The sequence below is a fragment of the Neolamprologus brichardi genome, chromosome 22 (genome assembly GCF_056152115.1).
Source record: "Neolamprologus brichardi isolate AB-2024 chromosome 22, ASM5615211v1, whole genome shotgun sequence".
Lineage (NCBI taxonomy): Eukaryota > Metazoa > Chordata > Actinopteri > Cichliformes > Cichlidae > Neolamprologus > Neolamprologus brichardi.
The window spans coordinates 13,333,630-13,352,831 of record NC_142124.1 but is presented as its reverse complement, the minus strand read 5'-3'; the positions used below and the strand labels follow the sequence as shown (position 1 = coordinate 13,352,831).

Here is a 19,202-nt window from a genome sequence, read left to right as displayed (position 1 = left end):
GAAAGCTGGCCATGTGACTGCTGCTGCAGCGGAAACACGTGGGTTCTGTCGCGGCTTAGATAATCAGGTGTACACTGGATAGCATATTATATTATATTATATTTGTTTATGTTTAAGTGTACTGCTGTGTTTGGATAATAAGCGGTGAAACTCCGGCACAAACAATTGATCTTCAGTGGGCCAGACAAACTAAAGCTGTTTCCTAATGACCTACCTTTTTCGTTTATATCAAAGTGGTAATGTGTGGGGTAAGAGTGGCGGATGGGTTCAAAGTGGGGGTGGGATTACATCAGGGATCGACTCTCTGAGCCACTTCTTGTTTGTAGTGGTGAGGGACAGGTTGGCTGATGAAGTCAGGCAGGAGTCTTTGTGGAGTATGATGTTTGCAGATGACAGTGCGATTTGCAGGCAGAGTAGGAAGCGGGTGAAAGAGAGGCTGGAAAAGGTGGAGGACAGAGTACATACCTGGGATCATCGATCCAAAGTAATGGACACTACATAAGACAGTTGCTTATTGGTTTGGTCTCTTGCACTTAACATAATTTACACCGTCTCTTTTCTCATGCACTCTCTTACAGTGATTTTCTGACTGCATACACTATGATTAGTTTAGGTTCTTCTTTTATTTTGAAAATTTTTTTAAAACGTGTTGTTAATTTAACACTTATTTGCATCTTCCTTTTTGTCACGGCTGTGCAGTCTGGTTAGTGATGTTGGTTAGACCTGGTTAGCCTGAACTGAAGCCTGAAGTTGGCTTTCAGTCAAATCCACTTAGGAATCAATCAAATGTCAGTTTACTCTATGCAGTGACACAATGGGCAGCTTTGTTAAAGTGACTGGCCCTAAATGGTAACTAATAATACTTTCTGGTACAGCACCCTATATAAAGGGGTTAAAGGTTGGATTATTTGCTTAATCTGACTTTTAAAAGAGTTGATGTTCCAAAAATCAGTAATAAAGAACATTGGACTTGCTCTGTCTTAATAGAACTGGGGTTAATCATGTATACTGGTTTGACCTCTGACCCTGTGGTAATGAGCTGCATATTGTTTATTAACTTAATATAATTGAAAAAAATTGTTAGCCATGTTTACTTTTCTTTAAAGTGGTAAGAAACCTCTAAAAATATATTTTTGTGTCAAACACTTACAGGTGTGTTTTTATCAGGTAAGTCTTGTCAGTCTTTAGTATCTCACCCAGTTAGAAACCAGCACCAGTAGCAAAGGTTTAATCATTAACCTACAATTGCACAATTTTGCTCTTTTACAGACTATTAATGTGCTTTATTGATATTCTCTTGCAGATTTTTACTGAGCATAAATCTAATATAACATGGCTATAATGCAAAATATATAGAGTGTCATGCTCTGCAGTTTTGTGGTGTTTTTGAGTTTTGAAATCTTAAGTTTTTGTTTTCAGGTTTGGGCTGCTGCTTATTCTATGGTTTTGATTTATGTTTTCTATTATATTTATCATTCTAATAAGAGCTATGCATTCATCATATTAGTGATTCATTTTTAGTTTGTGATCGTTCCGTTCCTTTTAAAGATGCTTTACCGTTCCAGTTTTGAATTCCTGTTTTTTTCAGTTTTTTTCCAGCCAGCTTTGGAAGGTGTTTGCGTTTTGAATGTGGGGTTTGTTTTTTGGGTTTTTCTTTAAAGCTATAGTGAAAAATAAACACTTGCCTTTTGTTCACTGATTCAGAGGAGGCAGATGTGTTATTCCACAACAAAAGAGATCTGTCCAGGAACCGTGACACTTTGTTCCTGATTTTCTCTTTGCTTTGAACTGTTTGTATTTTGTGTGTGCACGCTGGCCAATAAAGACTCTCTTTTTGTTCACCTTGCTTGCCTGTGTATCTTACACTTTGCTCTTCTCCTCAGTGTTCATCACAGTGAGACCATTTGGAATTAGCTTAATTGAAATTTTGAGTTTAACAGCTAAAACTTCAAGACCATCAAAGGTAGAAGTACAGTTTTTATGCAGACTGGTCAAAAACATTTTGAAAAATGCCCGGTGATGGCCTCTGAGCCTCCTTTAAAATTATTAACCAAAATACTTCATCCATGAATCTTTCTGTGCTGTTATGAAATTTCAGCTGCATGCTAAAAATTGTGCAAAATAAACCCTTACATCAATGGCTTATCTCAGTCTCTGATACTACTTTTGCTAACCCGAACTTCTCCTTTGATGATAAAAAGGTAATTACTTGTTTCTCCATTAGATGTCACTCTTGCACACAGCTGATCTCAGCTGAATGTGATTCACAAGGCAGATTTAACCTCAGTTACCTTTTTTAAAGAGCGGCGACAAAGAAAAACTTCTTACACATTTTTTTTTTTATTAAACCCCCTTTAAAGGTTACAATTTTTACTCCAAACATGCTTTCTTCAGAGTTTCTTACAGGTCATACTCTGGCACAGACTGACACTTGTGCTTCTCCTTTGATCCCAGCTCGTGTGCAGGATGCTTTAAAGCAAACCTTTAAAGTTTTTGGGTTTTTTTTTAACTTCTCACATATTACCCTGTTGTCGAGAGCAGAGAGGACCCTTAGCTCCACCAGTTTATCCACATTTCATGGCCTAATGAGTTTGGACAATCCAGCCTCGTCTCCTTTCATTATCTGCTCCTGCAAATCCCGTTGGGGGTCACATGGGAGAGGACAGTCATGGGGTTTCTTTACAGACACACAGGCTGTCTCACACACACATACAGCACACACTCTGGTATAGTTACTGTATATTAGTGAGTCTTTATGAATATTTGTCTTCATGCATGAATAGGCATGCATTAATTACCCCTAAATATTTAGCATATGTAAACTGAGCTATGTTAAGGAGGTGCATTTGGACCCTTCTTGCTCACACGACGGGGGGGGGGGGGGCAGCTATGCATCCATAATTTTGGGAATATTTCCATTAAGAAAGGGACAGAAAACCCCCTTGTGAAATGGTCGACTTTAAGGATGTGCTGCATTTCTTCATTTTACATTTTTGTAGACTGAAAAATTTGGGGTTTGGGGGGAATCACTGAAAAGAAATCCTCATTGACAGCCTTAATAATGTCTATAACACATATATTATTAATATTGACTGGAACAGTTGATATTAATAATATATAATATATAATATAATATATAATTCAGTGCCATATTTACACTCTTCACAGGTTGCAGAATTATTAGCAGCAACTTCTGTAGCTTAACTGCTGCTCCTAAACCTACTCACAGGCTCTGCTTCATTTGTCTTTATGGTCACAGCTAGCAGCATCTGTGTTTGTCAGCTGACTTCTGTGACTCATCATTTCCTCTAATGGGTCTCGTCATGATTGGTCCAAATGGCCCCAAATCAAAAGCTGGATTCGGGTGCCTCCCAGTCCAAAACCACAGAATTCCTCAGCCAATCGAGCAATGCAAGACTCCATGACATCACTGCCTGAGGAATGAACTGGCATAAGAATTGTTTGGAAAGTGACCCAGCTAAGGAGGGACCAGTTTGGACTGCTCCTATGAGGCTTGCAACCATCAGTCAAAGGGGTCATTTAGGCAGACTTCTGGGCATGTTATGTGTGCGTGTGTTTGCGCAATGCCAGTTTTCTTGTTGAGCAAATAGCAGGGAACATTCCAGCCTCTCCTGAGTGCAGTTAAAGTGCTGCGGTTTTGTTGAGCACTTACACAATACCGCGGGTTTCATTGAGGCCATTCAAAAGACACATTCTGGTTGTGAGACATAAAAGCACGTACATCATGGCTGAGGTTGTGTAAGCCATAAATACTTGGTCACACATAATACTTTCAGTGTTTTCAGTGTTTTTCAAGTACACATTTTTAGGTACTTTGCTTAAATACATCGAATTTATCTCCACTATGCTGTTGTACATTTGTAATCTTCTGCATTTCAGGCATTTTTACTGGACTATCTTAACATGATAGCTATTATTATGCCACAGGTTTGCCTTAAAAAAAAAACAAACGACTTTTATATTTAGGCTTATGCCTTCAGAACTGCCTTAATTCTTTGTGGCAAAGATTCTGCAGAGATTTTGGTCTATACTGATATTTGCTGGCTGCACATCCATTATGTGAATCTCCTGTTCCACTGATTCTCAAAGGTGATCTGTCAGGACCTTCTTGCTGTGGTGCAACAGTGCTAACCACTGTGCCACCGTGCCGGCCTGCATCTAAACCAGGGGTGGGCAACTCCAGACCTCAAGGCCGGTGTCCTGCAGGTTTTAGATATCACCCTGGATCAACATACCCAAATCAAATGATTAATTCATTAGCAGGCCTCTGGAGAACTTCAAGACATGTTAAGGAGGTAATTTAGCCATTTAAATCAGCTGTGTTGGATCAAGGATACATCTAAAACCTGCAGGGACACGGGCCCTTGAGGCCCTCCCCTTATCTAAATCAAGCTAAAGTGCTACTAAGAGGACCAAAGTGTGCCAAGAAAATATCCCCCGCACCATTATGCCACCAGCAGCCTGAAGTGTTCATATAAGGCTGGATGGATCAATGCACTGGTGTTGTTTACACCAAATTCTGACCCTACTAGTAGAAATCAAGATTCATCAGACCAACCAACAAATTTCTAATATTCTGTTATACAGTTCTGATGAGCCCATGTGAACTGCAGCCTTAGTTTCCTGTTTTTACTTGACAGGAGCAGCACCTGGTGTGGTCTTCTGCTGCTGCAGTCAATCTGAATGTCGACGTGATTGTAACAAGTGGTTATTTGAGTTACTGTTGCCTTCCTAACACTCAAAGGAGTTTGGAAATCAACAAAATATTTTCTCCCCGAGAACTGGCGCTTACTGGATATTTTCTCTTTTTTGCACCATTCTCTGTAAGCCCAAGTGATGAAAAATCCCAGCAGATCACCAGTTTCTGAAAAATTAAAACCAGCTTTTCTAGCACCAACAACCATGTCACGTTCAAAGTCACTTAAATTAGCTTTGTTCATCCATTCTGATGCTCAGTTTGAACTTCAGCAGGCCATCTTAACCATATCTGCATCCCTACTACATGCCTATGAACTGAATTGCTGTCGTGTGATTGGCTGACATTTGTGTTAACGAACAGTGAGTATACACACTATATTGTCAAAAGTATTCAAACATCTGCCTTCAAATCCATGTGAACTCGAGTGACATCCCATTCTTAATTCATATGCTTCAGTGGTTTCGGTGCACCGTTTGCAGCTTCAGTCAACCATCCAAATCTGATAAGCGGATGTTGAGGCACATAGTGCAGATGTCACCAACTTTCTCCAGACTCAATCGCTACAGTCCTCCAAACTTCATGTGGTCTTTGGATCAGCTCAAGAAGAGAGAGCTTCATGGAATGGGTTTCCATGGAGCTGCATCCAAGTCTTACATCATCAAGTGCAATGCAGTGGTGTAAAGCACACCTACACTGGACTCTAGAGCAGTGGAGACGTGTTCTCTGGAGCAACAAATTACGCTTTCCCCTCAGTCAATCTGTTGGACAAGTCTGGGTTTAGTGATTGCCGGGAGAACAGTACTTGTCTGACTGCTTCGTGCCCAGTGTAAAGTTTGGTAGAGGGGCGATTATAGTGCAGGGATGTTTTTTTTAGAAGTGGGGCTCGCCCCCTTAACTCCAGTGAAAGGAATTGGCCTGTACTGAGTGCTGGCTCAGTCAACTCAAGAGAACACCTTTGGGATGAATTGGAGCCAAACCTTCTCATGAATGATGAGGATTTATCGAAAAGTCAAAAAAATCTTATGCACACTCAGTCATTTTGTTTTCAAAGCAGACTTGAAACATGACAGAAACCCCTCAGTTCAGAAAAGAGACAAGGGTAGTCCTAGTAGAGATAAAATATAAGGTGCATGGCTGTACTTGAGTAAAAGTACTCAAGTACAGCCATGCAGTATCGAACCTTTGAGTAAAAGGTTCGATACTTTCTCCTCCAAATACACACACGTTTCCACTGAGGTTATTAATGACAGTCGTCCTAAAGGAGGCCAAGTCCACCTGCTGCTTGCTCAGCAATGTGTATATAAACTGGGAAGCACTTCAGAGTGGTTCTCGTCTACACACTGTTTGCAAACCTGGAAAAACCATCACTGCCTGTGAACCATAGCTGTTCTCTTCTCAGGAAGTGCCTGAGACCCCGGACGTCCATTTTTCACAGCAAGGTGAGGCTCAGACTAAACCACGCTGCTGAGTTTTAGGTGAGCAAAGGGTAGACTTTTGTTGTTAACTACTGGCTCTCGTTTTGTTCGCACCCCAATATGGTGACAAATTATATTTTAGAGAGGAAATAGCTGGAAGTGTCCCAGCACAACATAACAGGAAGTCGGTCAACACTTTGTAACTGGGCACAGAACCAGAGAGAAGAAAGCCAGGGAGTTTTTAATGAGCATGCGCTGCATGTAGGCACAGCTGGAAAGCGGAGCATAGAGTGTATGAACTCTCCTGATGCTAACTAATGTTCTCATGGCCACCCTCTCCCTTTCCCCTCACTCATTTCATTTTCCTCTCCACTCCCTCTTTCCCCCTCGTCTTTGCCAAGTGTCTCTCAAAGCAGAGTTTATGAAATATGAATTGTCTTTGGGAGTTTTCAAACTAATCAAATGCATATTGTAGTGATGAAAGAGAGCACACAGAGGACAAGGGTTTGCAAATGGAAACAGCTTTTGGGGGAAAAGGGTGTACAAATGGCAGACAGTAATGTAAAGTGATATGCAGACGGGAATAGGAGGTGCCGGGAGGGGACAACATAAAGAATGAGAGCTTGAAAAGAAATCTGATTTATATAAAACTGTTTATTAACATCTTTAAAAAAAGATTTAGACACAGCTATAAAGCTTTATTTGTTTTTAAAAAAAAGGAATGTAGTATGATACATAATGAATAAGTTCACTGTTATAAAAACAATACCAGCTGAAGCATTTTTGAGCACTGTTTGACCTGACCAACACGACTCTCTGAGAGGAAGAAGAAGAAGAAAAACAAGGCGAGTAAATGTAAACCATGCGTGAGGCACAAAACAGAAGTATTGTATGACAGTCCAGGGGGAAAAAAAAAACTTCATTCTCTCTCATAAACTCTGGTGCAGACAACATCTCCGGCAGTCATTGTCTGAAAGAAAACAGCAACACAGACACAGATAAGACACAGTTCATGTTTTTCTTTTTTAAAGCTGTTTAACAACGATTTAGTCAGCAAGAAAAAGATTGAGAACAGGTGTCCTGCAGCAGGATGTCTTTAAAGTCAGATTATTTTGTCAAAATTTCTTTTACCCAACGGAAAAAACAGAGATTTTTAAAGGTAGTTACATGACTGAAGAAAAAAACTGTTAGATTCATGGTGCTTAGAAGATGAATCCCACTAATATGGGTGACTTTCCTCGAGAATTTTGATTGTTGTCGTTTTAAGTAAAATATAATGTTTTTCTCATGAAGCAATACATGTCTGCTTTAATGCGAAATTTGAAACCATCAATACTTCCAGTTCTGTACACTGGTCATTCTTAAAAAGTGTGGATAAACAGCTAACAGTCTCATGATTACATCTCTGAAGAGGCTGAACTTTCCCAGTATATTCAACCAACATCATAATGCATAAACATTTTTAAAACATAAAACTGAACACACAAAGGCAAGCTTCAATTGAATTCAATTTATACAGCACCAAATCACAAAACTCCAACGATCAGGTATGGCGATAGCAGGAAGGAAAAACTCCTTTTTAACAGAAAGAAAGCTCCAGCAGAACCAGTCTTAGGGGGTGGTTAGGGTTGGGGGTGAAACAAACATCAGGGGACATCAGATTTCTTTATGTCTTTTTACAAATTATGATATAATCCTTTTGACATAGCCCTTGTGTACTCCACACTGGGGCAAATTCCCTACTTTAAATGTATTTCACCTGTAGTTTTCACCTCCATTCAAGCACAGCCTGCTCTAACTGTAACTGGTCAACACCACTCTGAAATGGAAAACATTTCAGCAGACGTACACTAGCATCTAGAGTGGAACAATTTCAGAATAATATAATAATAAACTTTGAATATTTCATCATTGTAGTTTGTATTATTAACATGGCCTGTGGTCGGGGAGCATCACATTAGAAACAGACATGACTCTGTTATAAAAATCACTGCATGGGCTCAGGAACACTTCCAGAAATAACTGTCTGTGAGCACAGTTCACTGTACCATCCACAAATGCCAATTAAAGCCCTCTAATGCACAAACACAGGCATCTTTTCATTTAAACTGGACTCAGGCAAAGCGGAAGACCTTTCCTTAGTAAGTCGAGCTGAAATTTGAAATTCTTTTTTGGAAAACATGGACACAACATCCTGCAGACTAAAGAGGAGAGGGACTTTTCTGGCTTGTTATCAGCACTCAGTTCAAAATTCTGCACGGCAGATGACATGGAGGCAAATCAGCGGGCTGTGAAATTGGCAGCTTGCATATCTGGAAAGACATCATCAGTGCTGAAAGGCTCATTGAGGTTTTACAGCAACATATGCTCCCATCCAGCATTTCCAGGGGAGGCCTTGCATGTTTCAGCAAGACAATGTTTTTGTTATGAAATTCAAAATGAGCCAATATTTTTCTCCTTTTAGAGATTTGACACGTGTTCTTTGTCCTCTTGTGAATAAAACATGGGTTTTATGAATGTATTACTTCCTGGAAGCTGAAAATGAATTCAAATCTTACTTGGGGGTCATAAAATATCTACACTGAGACTCTAATTGATAGCACTGTTCATTTTGTACTTATTTTTTAACTCCAATTGCACGTACCAGTATGAGCTCTCCATCATTGGTCAGCTCTCGGGTCCACGCCGTCTTCGGCCCATCGCCTTTCTGTAAAGTCTGTTCGCAGCTGATCTTTCTGTCTGTTTCCCACTTGGGAAAACTCTGCAGGGATTCACATGAGAAAACGTATCAATGCCTGAATGAAGTTATAGCAAAGTTCAGGTTTGGTCATAACCGGAGCTCAGTGTGCTGGCTGGTGCACGTCAAAATGTTTTCACGGCTTGTCCTTCATCACCCACTCGGTATGAAGATGAAAAACAGATCTCTTCGAGTTGCACTGAAATTATTTCCATATGTTTCTTTTGCACAGAGCTGGGGCTAGTTATGCTGTCCTTGGCCAAATCCCGGTATGCATGTACTAACATTACACAGTTTTTGTGTTTTTTGGTTAATTTGAAGTAAAGAGACATGTACCGTGCAGGGACGTCCATCCACCGTGGTCTCGCTGAAAGACTGACCCACGGTGAAGGAGACATTGGTGGTGCGGACGCTGGTGGATGTCTTGATGGACAGAGTCTCTTCCTGCTGGGTGATTTCCACTGCTGGGCTGGAGGCTGCTGCCACTGCGATCTTCCTCAAGAACACGTTGACACCTGAGCACAGACACACAGACCAAATGTGAAACCAGAGCTGTGCAGTGCTGGTCTTTACAGTGGGGAATGAGTATAATCATAGCTGTGCGTGCCAGTGGTTTTCAGCTTAAACAGGCAAACTTTATCTGAAGGGCATGCATGTTTTACTCTGATTTCCCCACATTCTGCTAATTTCACAACGTCTTTATAGGACACAAGTTTTATTGCATACCCTTCAACAAAATTAAATATTGTCTGTCTTTCCAGTCTGATTCCTCCACAACAAAGGTTATGCATGAAATCATTTCTGGAAGCCTAAACATTTTCAAAACAGTCTGCGTTGTTGCATTGCCACACAGTAACCCGAGTCTGGAAAAATAAAGCAGTGAAATGTTCATTGTGATTAATTTCTTTCAAGTCTATACATGCAGGCTATAGTGAATGACGTAAAAAACCAAGAGCATTAATCTCACAGACATATGGTAAGCTTCAGAAAATGGTTCCTGCTAATGAAGAGCACATGGGATTTCCTCTTAACAAGGCACAACATACAGACCCAGTGGTATGAAAACACTTATTTCTGTTGTTAAAGGCACAGTTCACTGCAAAAATAAAAGTAATTCATTAGCCTGTCAAATGAAAAACAACCTGAAGTTTGTTCATCCTCACAGCCTGAGCCACTTTTCAAAGAAATCGGTTTGTAATCCTCAGCTTTTTTTGAGATTTGAGATAAGAGTCTGGTTTTCTAGAAAAATATTTCTAATAGTGATCACTGAAGATAAGAATCAGATAAGGTATGACGCATTGTGTGCATAGACAACTGGAAAAACTGTAGAAAATGAATCCATCTTAATGTGTCTTGCAGTTTTGAGTCTCTCTTTTTGTTGTCATTTTTGAGTCTCTGTAGTCATTTTTGGGGTAGGTGTGGATGTTTCTTTTTGCAGTTCTTTGATGTACTTCTCAAAGAGCGATGGTAAATGGGCTGGTCCTTATACAGTTCTTTTTTTTACCTGACCATTCAAAGCACTTTATATTTATTATAGAGCTTTTTATTCAACCATTCACTTTTTTCCGTCTCTGATGAACCCATTGGAGAGCAACTTAGGGTTCGGTATTTTGCTCCAGGATACTTTGGAGACTGAAGCAGGGATCAGACCACTAACCTTTCAGTCAGTAGATAACGCGCTCCACCTCCTGAGCTACAGCCACCCAAATATTAACAAAGTCATTCAAGTGAATATTGTCTCTCAATCTGAAATAGAAATATTTATACAGGCTTCTTATTTCATTGTGGTAATGTGTTATTCCTTCGCCTGAACACATCTGCTAAAGCTGGAAGGTTTCTCACCAGGTCCCATATGACACCACTTCTGATTTCCTTACACTGGGTTCAGTTTAAGATTTTGGTGATCACTGTGATCAGATGTATCTCTATATTAGGGAGCTTTTTCAACCAGAAAATATTCCTGATGGTACCTGGTCCAGGATGAAGAGCAAAGAAAATCATGCTTTGGGGTTTTGGGGGGGGTTCTTTCAGTCCTTAAACTGGATCTGCAGACACTGTTGATACCCTCAAGAAGACCCACCTGTGCAACCTCATTTTTATTTACTTGCATCAGTTTAAACTCCTCTAGTAGTCCCATCTATTCTTTTGTATCATTTTCCATGTTTCTATAAAGCACTTTGTGACTTTTGTTCTGTAGAAATACAGCAAGAAAAGAAAAGGTTGAATGAATAGCACCATGGAAGTGTTGTGAGTATAGATGTAAATTATTGTGGATGTAACCTTTTGCTGTGTGAGTTGGACTGGCTTCAGTGATTAAAAAAAACACCGCAAAAAATCTGATTCAGACCAGATTTGCTCATGCATAACAGAAGCAGCAGGCGCTCAGTCTCTCTCTCTCTCTCTCTCACACACACACACACACACACACACACACACACACACACACACACACACACACACACAGCCCTAGATTAAGCCAGAGAGGCCCCAGGCATTGTAGGAAAGTCAGTCTCAGACCTGGCAGCCTGCTGGGGCCCATGTCGAGGCTTAGTTCCGTTTACAGTGGCTCTAATTACAACCGCATGAGCAGGAGCTTGCCACAGATGAGCCTAGTCTCATCGTCCTCCATAGGATATTTGTCTTCACGTTTTTAAGGGATGCCACCGGATGGCACTCGCCTGACCTCTCACTCCTGTTTTCAGTAGAAAGCCTGTGTGGCTTAACAGAACCAATATTCCCAGGACCACATTAGCCACTATGCAGGAGCAAGCCAGTTTAGCCACATGCAGAGCCACTTCAGACCGCTTCGGCTCTCCAGCTGATTTCTGAGCCCAACGGATAATGCCAAAATGACTGACAGGACTTTTTTGTCGAGATGCATCCCACCTCCTTCCTTTTTGTTTTACAGTTCATGATTAAAATCAGTGCAAAACATGCATGTTTAACGTTCCGCGTGTAACAAATTTTTTATACTTAAAAATAACATGTTCCTCTTTTGTAATACATAAATACAGTTATTCTGCATTTTTTTAAGAAAGCAAATTAAATGAGCTAATTGATGCGAAGGTCCAAATATAATAATTAAAAAAAAAAAAAAAATCCATTCACTCACCAAGCGCTCTCAAAAGTTCCTCGAAGTTTTCCGAAGACTTCATTTTCCATTTTCCAGAGAAATCGGTGACTTTATTCTCCATTTCTGTGCAAGCACTTGCAGAAATTAATATTATTGGATTATCAGAGGATTATAAGCCTATTCTGGTCGCAGTCACTGTTTCTCTATATGTCTGTCCTCCCGCGTTCACCGGTTGGTAAAGTCGTCTCCTCTGCCTGCATCTGAGCCTCCATTCATTGGCTGACTGCTCGCCTGGATCTGATGCCGGTCCAGCCAATGCAGAAGCCAGTGGCAGGGAGGGACTTTCCCCCCTCGCTCCCCGATTCCAAGTCTACCCTCCACCTCTGTCAGCATGGTGAAAGATTTGGATAAGAGCTGGAGAATTCACTTCCAGTAAGTCCTTTGATGTTGATGGGCTGCCAGCTCGGATATTAAATAGAAGCGTTAATTGTTTTTAAGATGGCACCATGTTACTCCCAGATATTTGACAAGAGCTCCTGATAATAAAAAAACATGGAATGAGGATCGAAGTGACTGAAACTTATTAAGTTTAGGACTATTTAAGAAGCAAGGGTGTTTGGTTTTAAAGGGCTGGAATGTGAAATCAGATATCAGGTTAATGTGTTTAGCTCCAAAGTTGGGTTGGAAAGGCTGGTAATGAAAAAGGAAAAGATAAAACAGCCAGCTGGAGGCATCCATCCAGGAACATGCCATCGCCATTGCCACCCTGCAATTAAAACTTTAGAGCATGAGTGTCAAACTCATTTTAATCCAGCGTCCACATAGAGCCCAGTTTAAACTCAAGTGCATCGGACCAGCAAAAACAAGGCTTAATAGCCCATTAAAAATGTGTCTCCCTTTCTTTCAGTGCAAGAGTAGCGCAGGACTACATAAACAGAGAGGGTGGCCCGGTGTGTGTGTGATCAACGCAGACAAAATCTAAAGCAATAACTATCAAAGCAAAGCAAAAGAATGAACAGAATCAACCAACAAGTGAGGAAAGGAGATGCTGAAACATGCCCAGGACTGTTTTTGTGGCCAATAAGACTCATGTTTCACTGATAACTGGTTTATTTATGTGAATGAAAAAGCTTATATTTAATATACCTGATAAAACTTATATTATCATCTCACTCGGTCTTTATCTGAACTGGACAGGGGCTGGTTACTATCTGCTCAGTGAATCACAGTTCAAATGCTCCTTTCCTTTGGATGCAAACCACAATTATAGTTGCTTTATACAAGAACACAATAAAAAAAGGTCATTCACATTTAGAGACATTTGGTTTGTTGTGCATTAAATATATTGAGAGGAGGTCAGAAGAAGTTGTCCTGTGTCTTTGTGGATCTAAAGGAATCGTATGATAGGGTGCCAAGAGGGGAACTGTGGTGCTGATGAGGAAGTGAGGAGTGGCAGAGAAATATGTGAGGGTGGTGCAGGACATGTGTGAGGACAGTGAGACAGTGAGGAGGTGTGCAGCGTGAGTGACAGTTGGTTTCAATAATGTTCACAGACAACATTGTGATCTGTTGTGAGAGTAGACAGACGTAACAGTAAAGATGCAAAGAGGAGAGACGGTGAAGGTGGATGAGTTTAAATGTCTGGGTTCAACAATCCAAACCAAACACAGTGTACAAGTGCGATGAAGAAGAGAGTGCATGGGAAAACAGACAAAATAATAATAATTTAAAAACAGGTTAAATTAATGTGGTTGCAGGTTGGGCAATGCAATCACAGTAATCAGCAGAAATCAGCAGAAACTGATAAATGAATAAACAATTTGAATATTCACAGAAGTATCATCAGTGGGATGTGTGTGATCATAACACTCGAATGTGGATGAAACTCACTGGCAGAGTTTGTAGATGCAAACTTCCATTTTATGTTTCTCTATCTCTCACACACACACACACACACACACACACAGAGAGAGAGAGAGAGAGAGAGAGAGAGAGAGAGAGAGACTCAGTGCCAAGAAGGTTTCAGCAGCGCTGGATGAGACGGGATGCCTCTGGAAACACGATGCACTGCATTCACCCAACAAAAGGAGTCATGATGTTATCTGTGCAGGCTGTCTAAGCATTCCTCCCCGTGGCACCATGCAGATACAGTAGCCTATAGAGTTACAGAAACATGGGAGTTGACCTCATCTGCAATGTTATGTAGAGAAAAGGCAGATTAATTAGATCCACCTTACACACAGCAGCATTCACCGCTAGCTGACCTCAGACAGAGGACAACAGCAGAGCACAGGGGATGAGGAGAACGGGAGGAGAATAGCCCTGATGAAAGAATAACACCGGACACTGCTCTCACTGCTGCTATGACAACAGATGTAACTCCATGAAGCTGTGATTCCCCTGAAAGCTATCTCCCTTTATACAGCCTCTAATGGCAGCAGTTTGGTTCCCTGCTCTAGAGAGACATGATTGTTTGTTTGTTTGATTTTCTCTCTCTGATTAATTCAGATTATTTTATTTGTATGTGTGTGTGTGTGTGTGTGGCTGTGTAGTTCTTGGGTGGAGGCTGTGAACCCCTGCATACATGGGTTCTATAACTAATCAGCATCCTTCAATGCATATATACTCTGTCAATAATAATAATAATAATAATAATAATAATAATAATAAGAAGAAGAAGAAGAAGAAGAAGAATGATATTTTTTATTTATATAGCTCCTTTCTAGACAGAGTCACAAAGTGCAGCGCATGCGATAACAAGTCATAAAAAGATAAAAACAGATGATATTAAACAGGCAAAAATTAACCAAAAGCAGTTGAACTGAGTTTTGAATTGTTTTTTAAAAACAACTATTGAGTCCACAGTTCTTAAGGTTTGGGGGAAAGAGTTCCACAGGCTAGGGGCCACAGTGGCAAAACTTAGTTCTCATCTTAGTCTGTTTTATAGCAAGTAAGCCCTGATCAGATGACCTCAGGGACCTGCTAGGGACATAGGGCTGTAGCAGATCAGAGATGTAGGCTGGTGCCAGTCCATGCAAAGCTCTATAAGTCAAGACCAGGATCTTAAAATGGACTCTGAATTCAACAGGAAGCCAGTGTAGCTGAGATAGCAATGATGTCACATATGAATACGTAGAGGATTTTGTCAAAAGCCTAGCTGCAGCGTTTTGCACAACCTGCAGACGATCCAGAGAACCTTTGCTTAGACACATAAACAGTGAGTTACAATAGTCCAAGCGTGAGGAAATAAATGGATGTATAACAATCTCCAGTTCAGAGCGAGATAAAATAGGGCTTAACGAACCAGAGAATTCACATGCCTATCCAATGTAAGAGTCGAATCAAAAGTGACACCTAAATTCCTGATAGAGGATTTAACATAGACCGAGAGAGGACCAAGGGCTTTCACTATCTGGGATAATAATCTGTCTGGAGCACACATGAGGACTTCAGTTTTCCCCTCGTTGAGTTGGAGAAACTTTGCAGCCATCCAACGTTTGATAGAATCTAAGCAGTCATTCAGAAGCTGAAGCTTAGATAAATCCTGGGGCTTAAAAGAAATATCATCAGCATAACAGTGATAAGAAATCTCCTCAAAAGAGCACATTACATGCTGGAAGGGGAGAAGATATATTAAAAACAATAAAGGCCCCAAAACCGAACCTTGAGGGACACCATAAGTAAGGGAGGTAGAGGATGACCTAAAATCGGAGACCACCACAGAAAAGGATCGGTGATGTATGAGAACCACTCAAAGGCAGTTCCAGATACACCCAGTGTTTTAGCCTTTCAAGGAGGATGTGGTGGTCAACAGTCTCAAAAGATGACGTGAGGTCCAACATAAGTAGAACAGAGCATTTTCCTGCATCATTACTCGTCAAAATAACAAAGTAACAAATATTAACAACAGCATGGAGTCAGAAAGTTCATTGGATAAAAGATTAAATACCGTAGATAAAACTAAAAGGGTGTTGTTTTTACCTGTAGGAGGCAGAGCTGGAGATGTTGAAGTTTTTATTGAGACAGGCCGGGATACAAAAGAATAAGTGCATCAGAAGGACAGCTCAGGTCAAGTGACTTTGAGAAAAAGTTAGAGAGGTAAGGCTGAGATGGTTTGGACGTGCACAGGAGGGATAGCAGATATGTTTGCAAAGGTTGCTGAAGATGGAGCTGCCAGGCAGGGGGGGAAAGAGGAAGCCCACAAAGGAGATTCGGGGATAAAGTGAAGGAGGATGTGAAGATAGACGACCATAAATACATTTTCACTTCAAGTTTTCACCTTTAAGAAATATTTCAAAATGACAAAAGGGTTTATGAAGCATACGTGTCTTTTAAAGTAAAGTAGAGTCTCGAATATAACTGAAAATTTAATTTTAGTATAAAATATCTGGGAGGGAAAAAAAGGCAGAAAAGCCTTTACGACGGGACAGATGCCATTTACTAAAACGGTTGAGTCAAACGCCCCCTAGTGTTTGTGTTTATGCGGCGCTTCTTGTGTCCGGAACCTTTTGTCGTTAGGCGTTTACAGCCGAACGAGAGTTGAGCAAGCACCGGTCTCATCATGGCGAGACACCTTCGCTTCATTTCCCGGACGGTGATGGTCCAAAACGGGGATGTGGATGCCGCGTACAAGACTTTAAACAGGTCACTGCGAGTTTTTTAAATTTAACTTTGTTTGTCAGATGTGTTTGTTATCCGACCAGAGACGCGCTAACGGCCCAGGCTAGCTTGTTGCTCAATGTCACAGAGCTGCGCCTGCGCAGTGGGGACAACACAGTTTACAGGATACGCTTTTTCTGAGGCTTTTTTGTTTTTTTAATTTTTAAGATATACATGTAATCAAGAAGCGGAATTCACTAAATGTTTAAATTGAAATTGATTAAAGTCTGCGTATTTTAAGCATACTACTACTACTAATAATAATAATGGATTGCATTTATATAGCGCTTTTCGAAACCCTCAAAGCGCTGTACAATTCCACTATTCATTCACTCTCACATTCACACACTGGTGGAGGCAGCTACAGTTGTAGCCACAACTGCCCTGGGGCAGACTGACAGAAGCGAGGCTGCCATATCGCGCCATCGGCCCCTCTGGCCATCACCAGTAGGCGGTAGGTGTCTTGCCCAAGGACACAACGACCGAGACTGTCCGAGCCGGGGCTCAAACCAGCAACCTTCCGGTTACAAGACGAACTGCCAACTCTTTGAGCCACGATCGCCCCATACTAGCATCATTCGCGGTTTTTAAAGAGCATAACTTAAAAAAAAAATCGACTTAAAATTGCGCTAGAAAAAACAGTAATTTCACACATTTCGACAATTTTATTTAGCTCTGTTGTTTAGTTGTTAAATTTGGATTTCAAAGTAAAAGCAGGGAGAATTCTAGTTTTTTTCTCGGTGGGGAGTGGGGTTTTGGACGGGACCATGAATTAACTGTGTGACCCCTGAGAAAATCATAAAGAATAAATACAGTGTTAAGGACTGATTTTAAAAGACATTAGCCATGATCTTCCAGCCTTTGTGCAGAGTCCTTTGCCCTGATACAGATGGTGTTACAGTGCACAAGAGTCTGTATAGTGAACTGCTAAAAGACTGTACTGCATGGTAGTAGAAGAAGGTTTTAGATCTGAAAGTAACTTAAAAGTAGCAGTACTTCTCTGTAAAATGCGCTTTTCCAAATTAAAATACTACATGTAAAGTTCTAGGAGTAAAAGTACAAAAGTAATTAAAGTACTTTAAATAAACCCAAATTAGTCACTATGCACCTTGATCAATTCTGTATAATGTTGTTGTTGTTGTTTTTTTATTAAAGTAATGATTTCTTTTTCTTCCTTTTAATGTTGAGACAGGTGGTACCTATTGTACAGGTAGATAGATATTTAAATTATTTATCTTCAGTTTCATGTTAATAATCTAAAATTTGACAAGTGGGCAACTGAAAAGTAACTTTTATCTTTTATGGAAAATGGCAAAGAAAACACAAAAAAATGTTCTTTTTCTCCAATAAAGTGAGTCACAAAGCACAATTAGCCAGAAAATTGGCATATCTCAGCATGGTGTGCAGTGTCCTCTTTAAAAAGTGGAGAGGTTGCAGGCCTATAAACCTATCTACAGCAAATGGACAATATCTGAATATCTGTCATGTCCTTCATAAATCCTTCTGCCCTTTTAGCTGAGAAATGGTCAGTAAATCACTGCAACTATTCTCCATTTTACTAGCAAAATATATAAAGAAATGAGGGGTGGCCCAAGACTTTTGCACATTATTTTTGCATAGATTTTATGGCTCAAGATGATTCATTTTTAAATGTTTATTTGGATCCAAAAGCAGAGCACGCACAATTTTTTGAAGGACTAACATTTCAAGATCTATTTATTTTTGGTCCTCTCTGTTATTTGGACTATTTTAAATACATATTTAAAGGGTACATGTTGTCCTGTGGTCAGGAACAAGTTACAGTTTATCTTGGCATTACGTCCCAGTTACAGTTTATCCTATGGCTGGGAGCCAGTTACGGTTCATGCTGTGGTTAGGTGCAGTTCTGGTTACAGTTTACCCATGAATCAGTGCTTCAGTCTCATTAGAAGCTGACTGTGTTTGCATGCCCTCAGACTCTGAAAACGTAATGTTCTCTGCTGTACTTCTGACATTTTGTCTGGGTGAGTTACCGATTAGTCTTAAAAAAAAAAAAGAATTAAAAAAAATGTAATGGTTTTAGCATATTAAGCACTTATAAGCAGAGGCTGACATCTAATAGGAACCGATGCACTTGGGACTACATTTGTGTCCCTTTTACTGCTCTTTCTGTTTACTAGTCTAATCTATTCACACGTTTTTTCTGTTTACTCCAGGATTCTGACTCAGGATGGCATTGTTGACACAGTGAAGCGCAAACGATACTACGAGAAGCCCTGCCGAGAACGACAGCGGAAGAACTTTGAGAACTGCAGGCGTATATACCACACGGAGATGGCCAGAAAAATTGCCTTTATCTCCAGGACAAACAGAGAAGATCCCTGGCTCGGCTGCTAGGGAGATGACTCCTGTTGGAAAAGGAATGATGGACTGGATAAAACTGGGGAAGCAAAGCTGAAAGAAGCAAACAAGACCAACATAATGCTGCTGCCTGAGCCTAAAGGACCAGGCAAACACAGACAAAAGTGGTGTTTATGTTGTCACATTGTAAACACAAAAGATGGGATGTAATTGTCTCCATTTTGAACATTTCTAATAAATTAGACACTTAGGACTTAT

The 19,202-nt window shown here is 40.5% G+C and overlaps 2 protein-coding genes across 2 annotated transcripts; one reads left to right on the top strand and one right to left on the bottom strand.

The window, feature by feature from the left end:
- Nucleotides 1–6,769: 6,769 nt before the first annotated feature.
- crabp2b (cellular retinoic acid binding protein 2, b) lies at nucleotides 6,770–12,221 on the bottom strand. The gene is made up of 4 exons (XM_006788010.3): nucleotides 11,985–12,221; nucleotides 9,209–9,387; nucleotides 8,780–8,896; nucleotides 6,770–7,105 (listed from the first exon to the last, which is right to left on the bottom strand). The coding sequence occupies exons 1-4, from the start codon at nucleotides 12,064–12,066 to the stop codon at nucleotides 7,055–7,057; spliced, it is 429 nt and encodes a 142-aa protein (XP_006788073.1). The 5' UTR covers nucleotides 12,067–12,221; the 3' UTR covers nucleotides 6,770–7,054.
- A 4,236-nt stretch (nucleotides 12,222–16,457) lies between these two features.
- On the top strand, nucleotides 16,458–19,202 carry mrps21 (mitochondrial ribosomal protein S21). Its single transcript, XM_087834550.1, has 2 exons — nucleotides 16,458–16,589; nucleotides 18,800–19,202. Exons 1-2 carry the CDS (start codon nucleotides 16,507–16,509, stop codon nucleotides 18,978–18,980), a joined length of 264 nt encoding a protein of 87 aa, XP_087690676.1. The 5' UTR covers nucleotides 16,458–16,506; the 3' UTR covers nucleotides 18,981–19,202.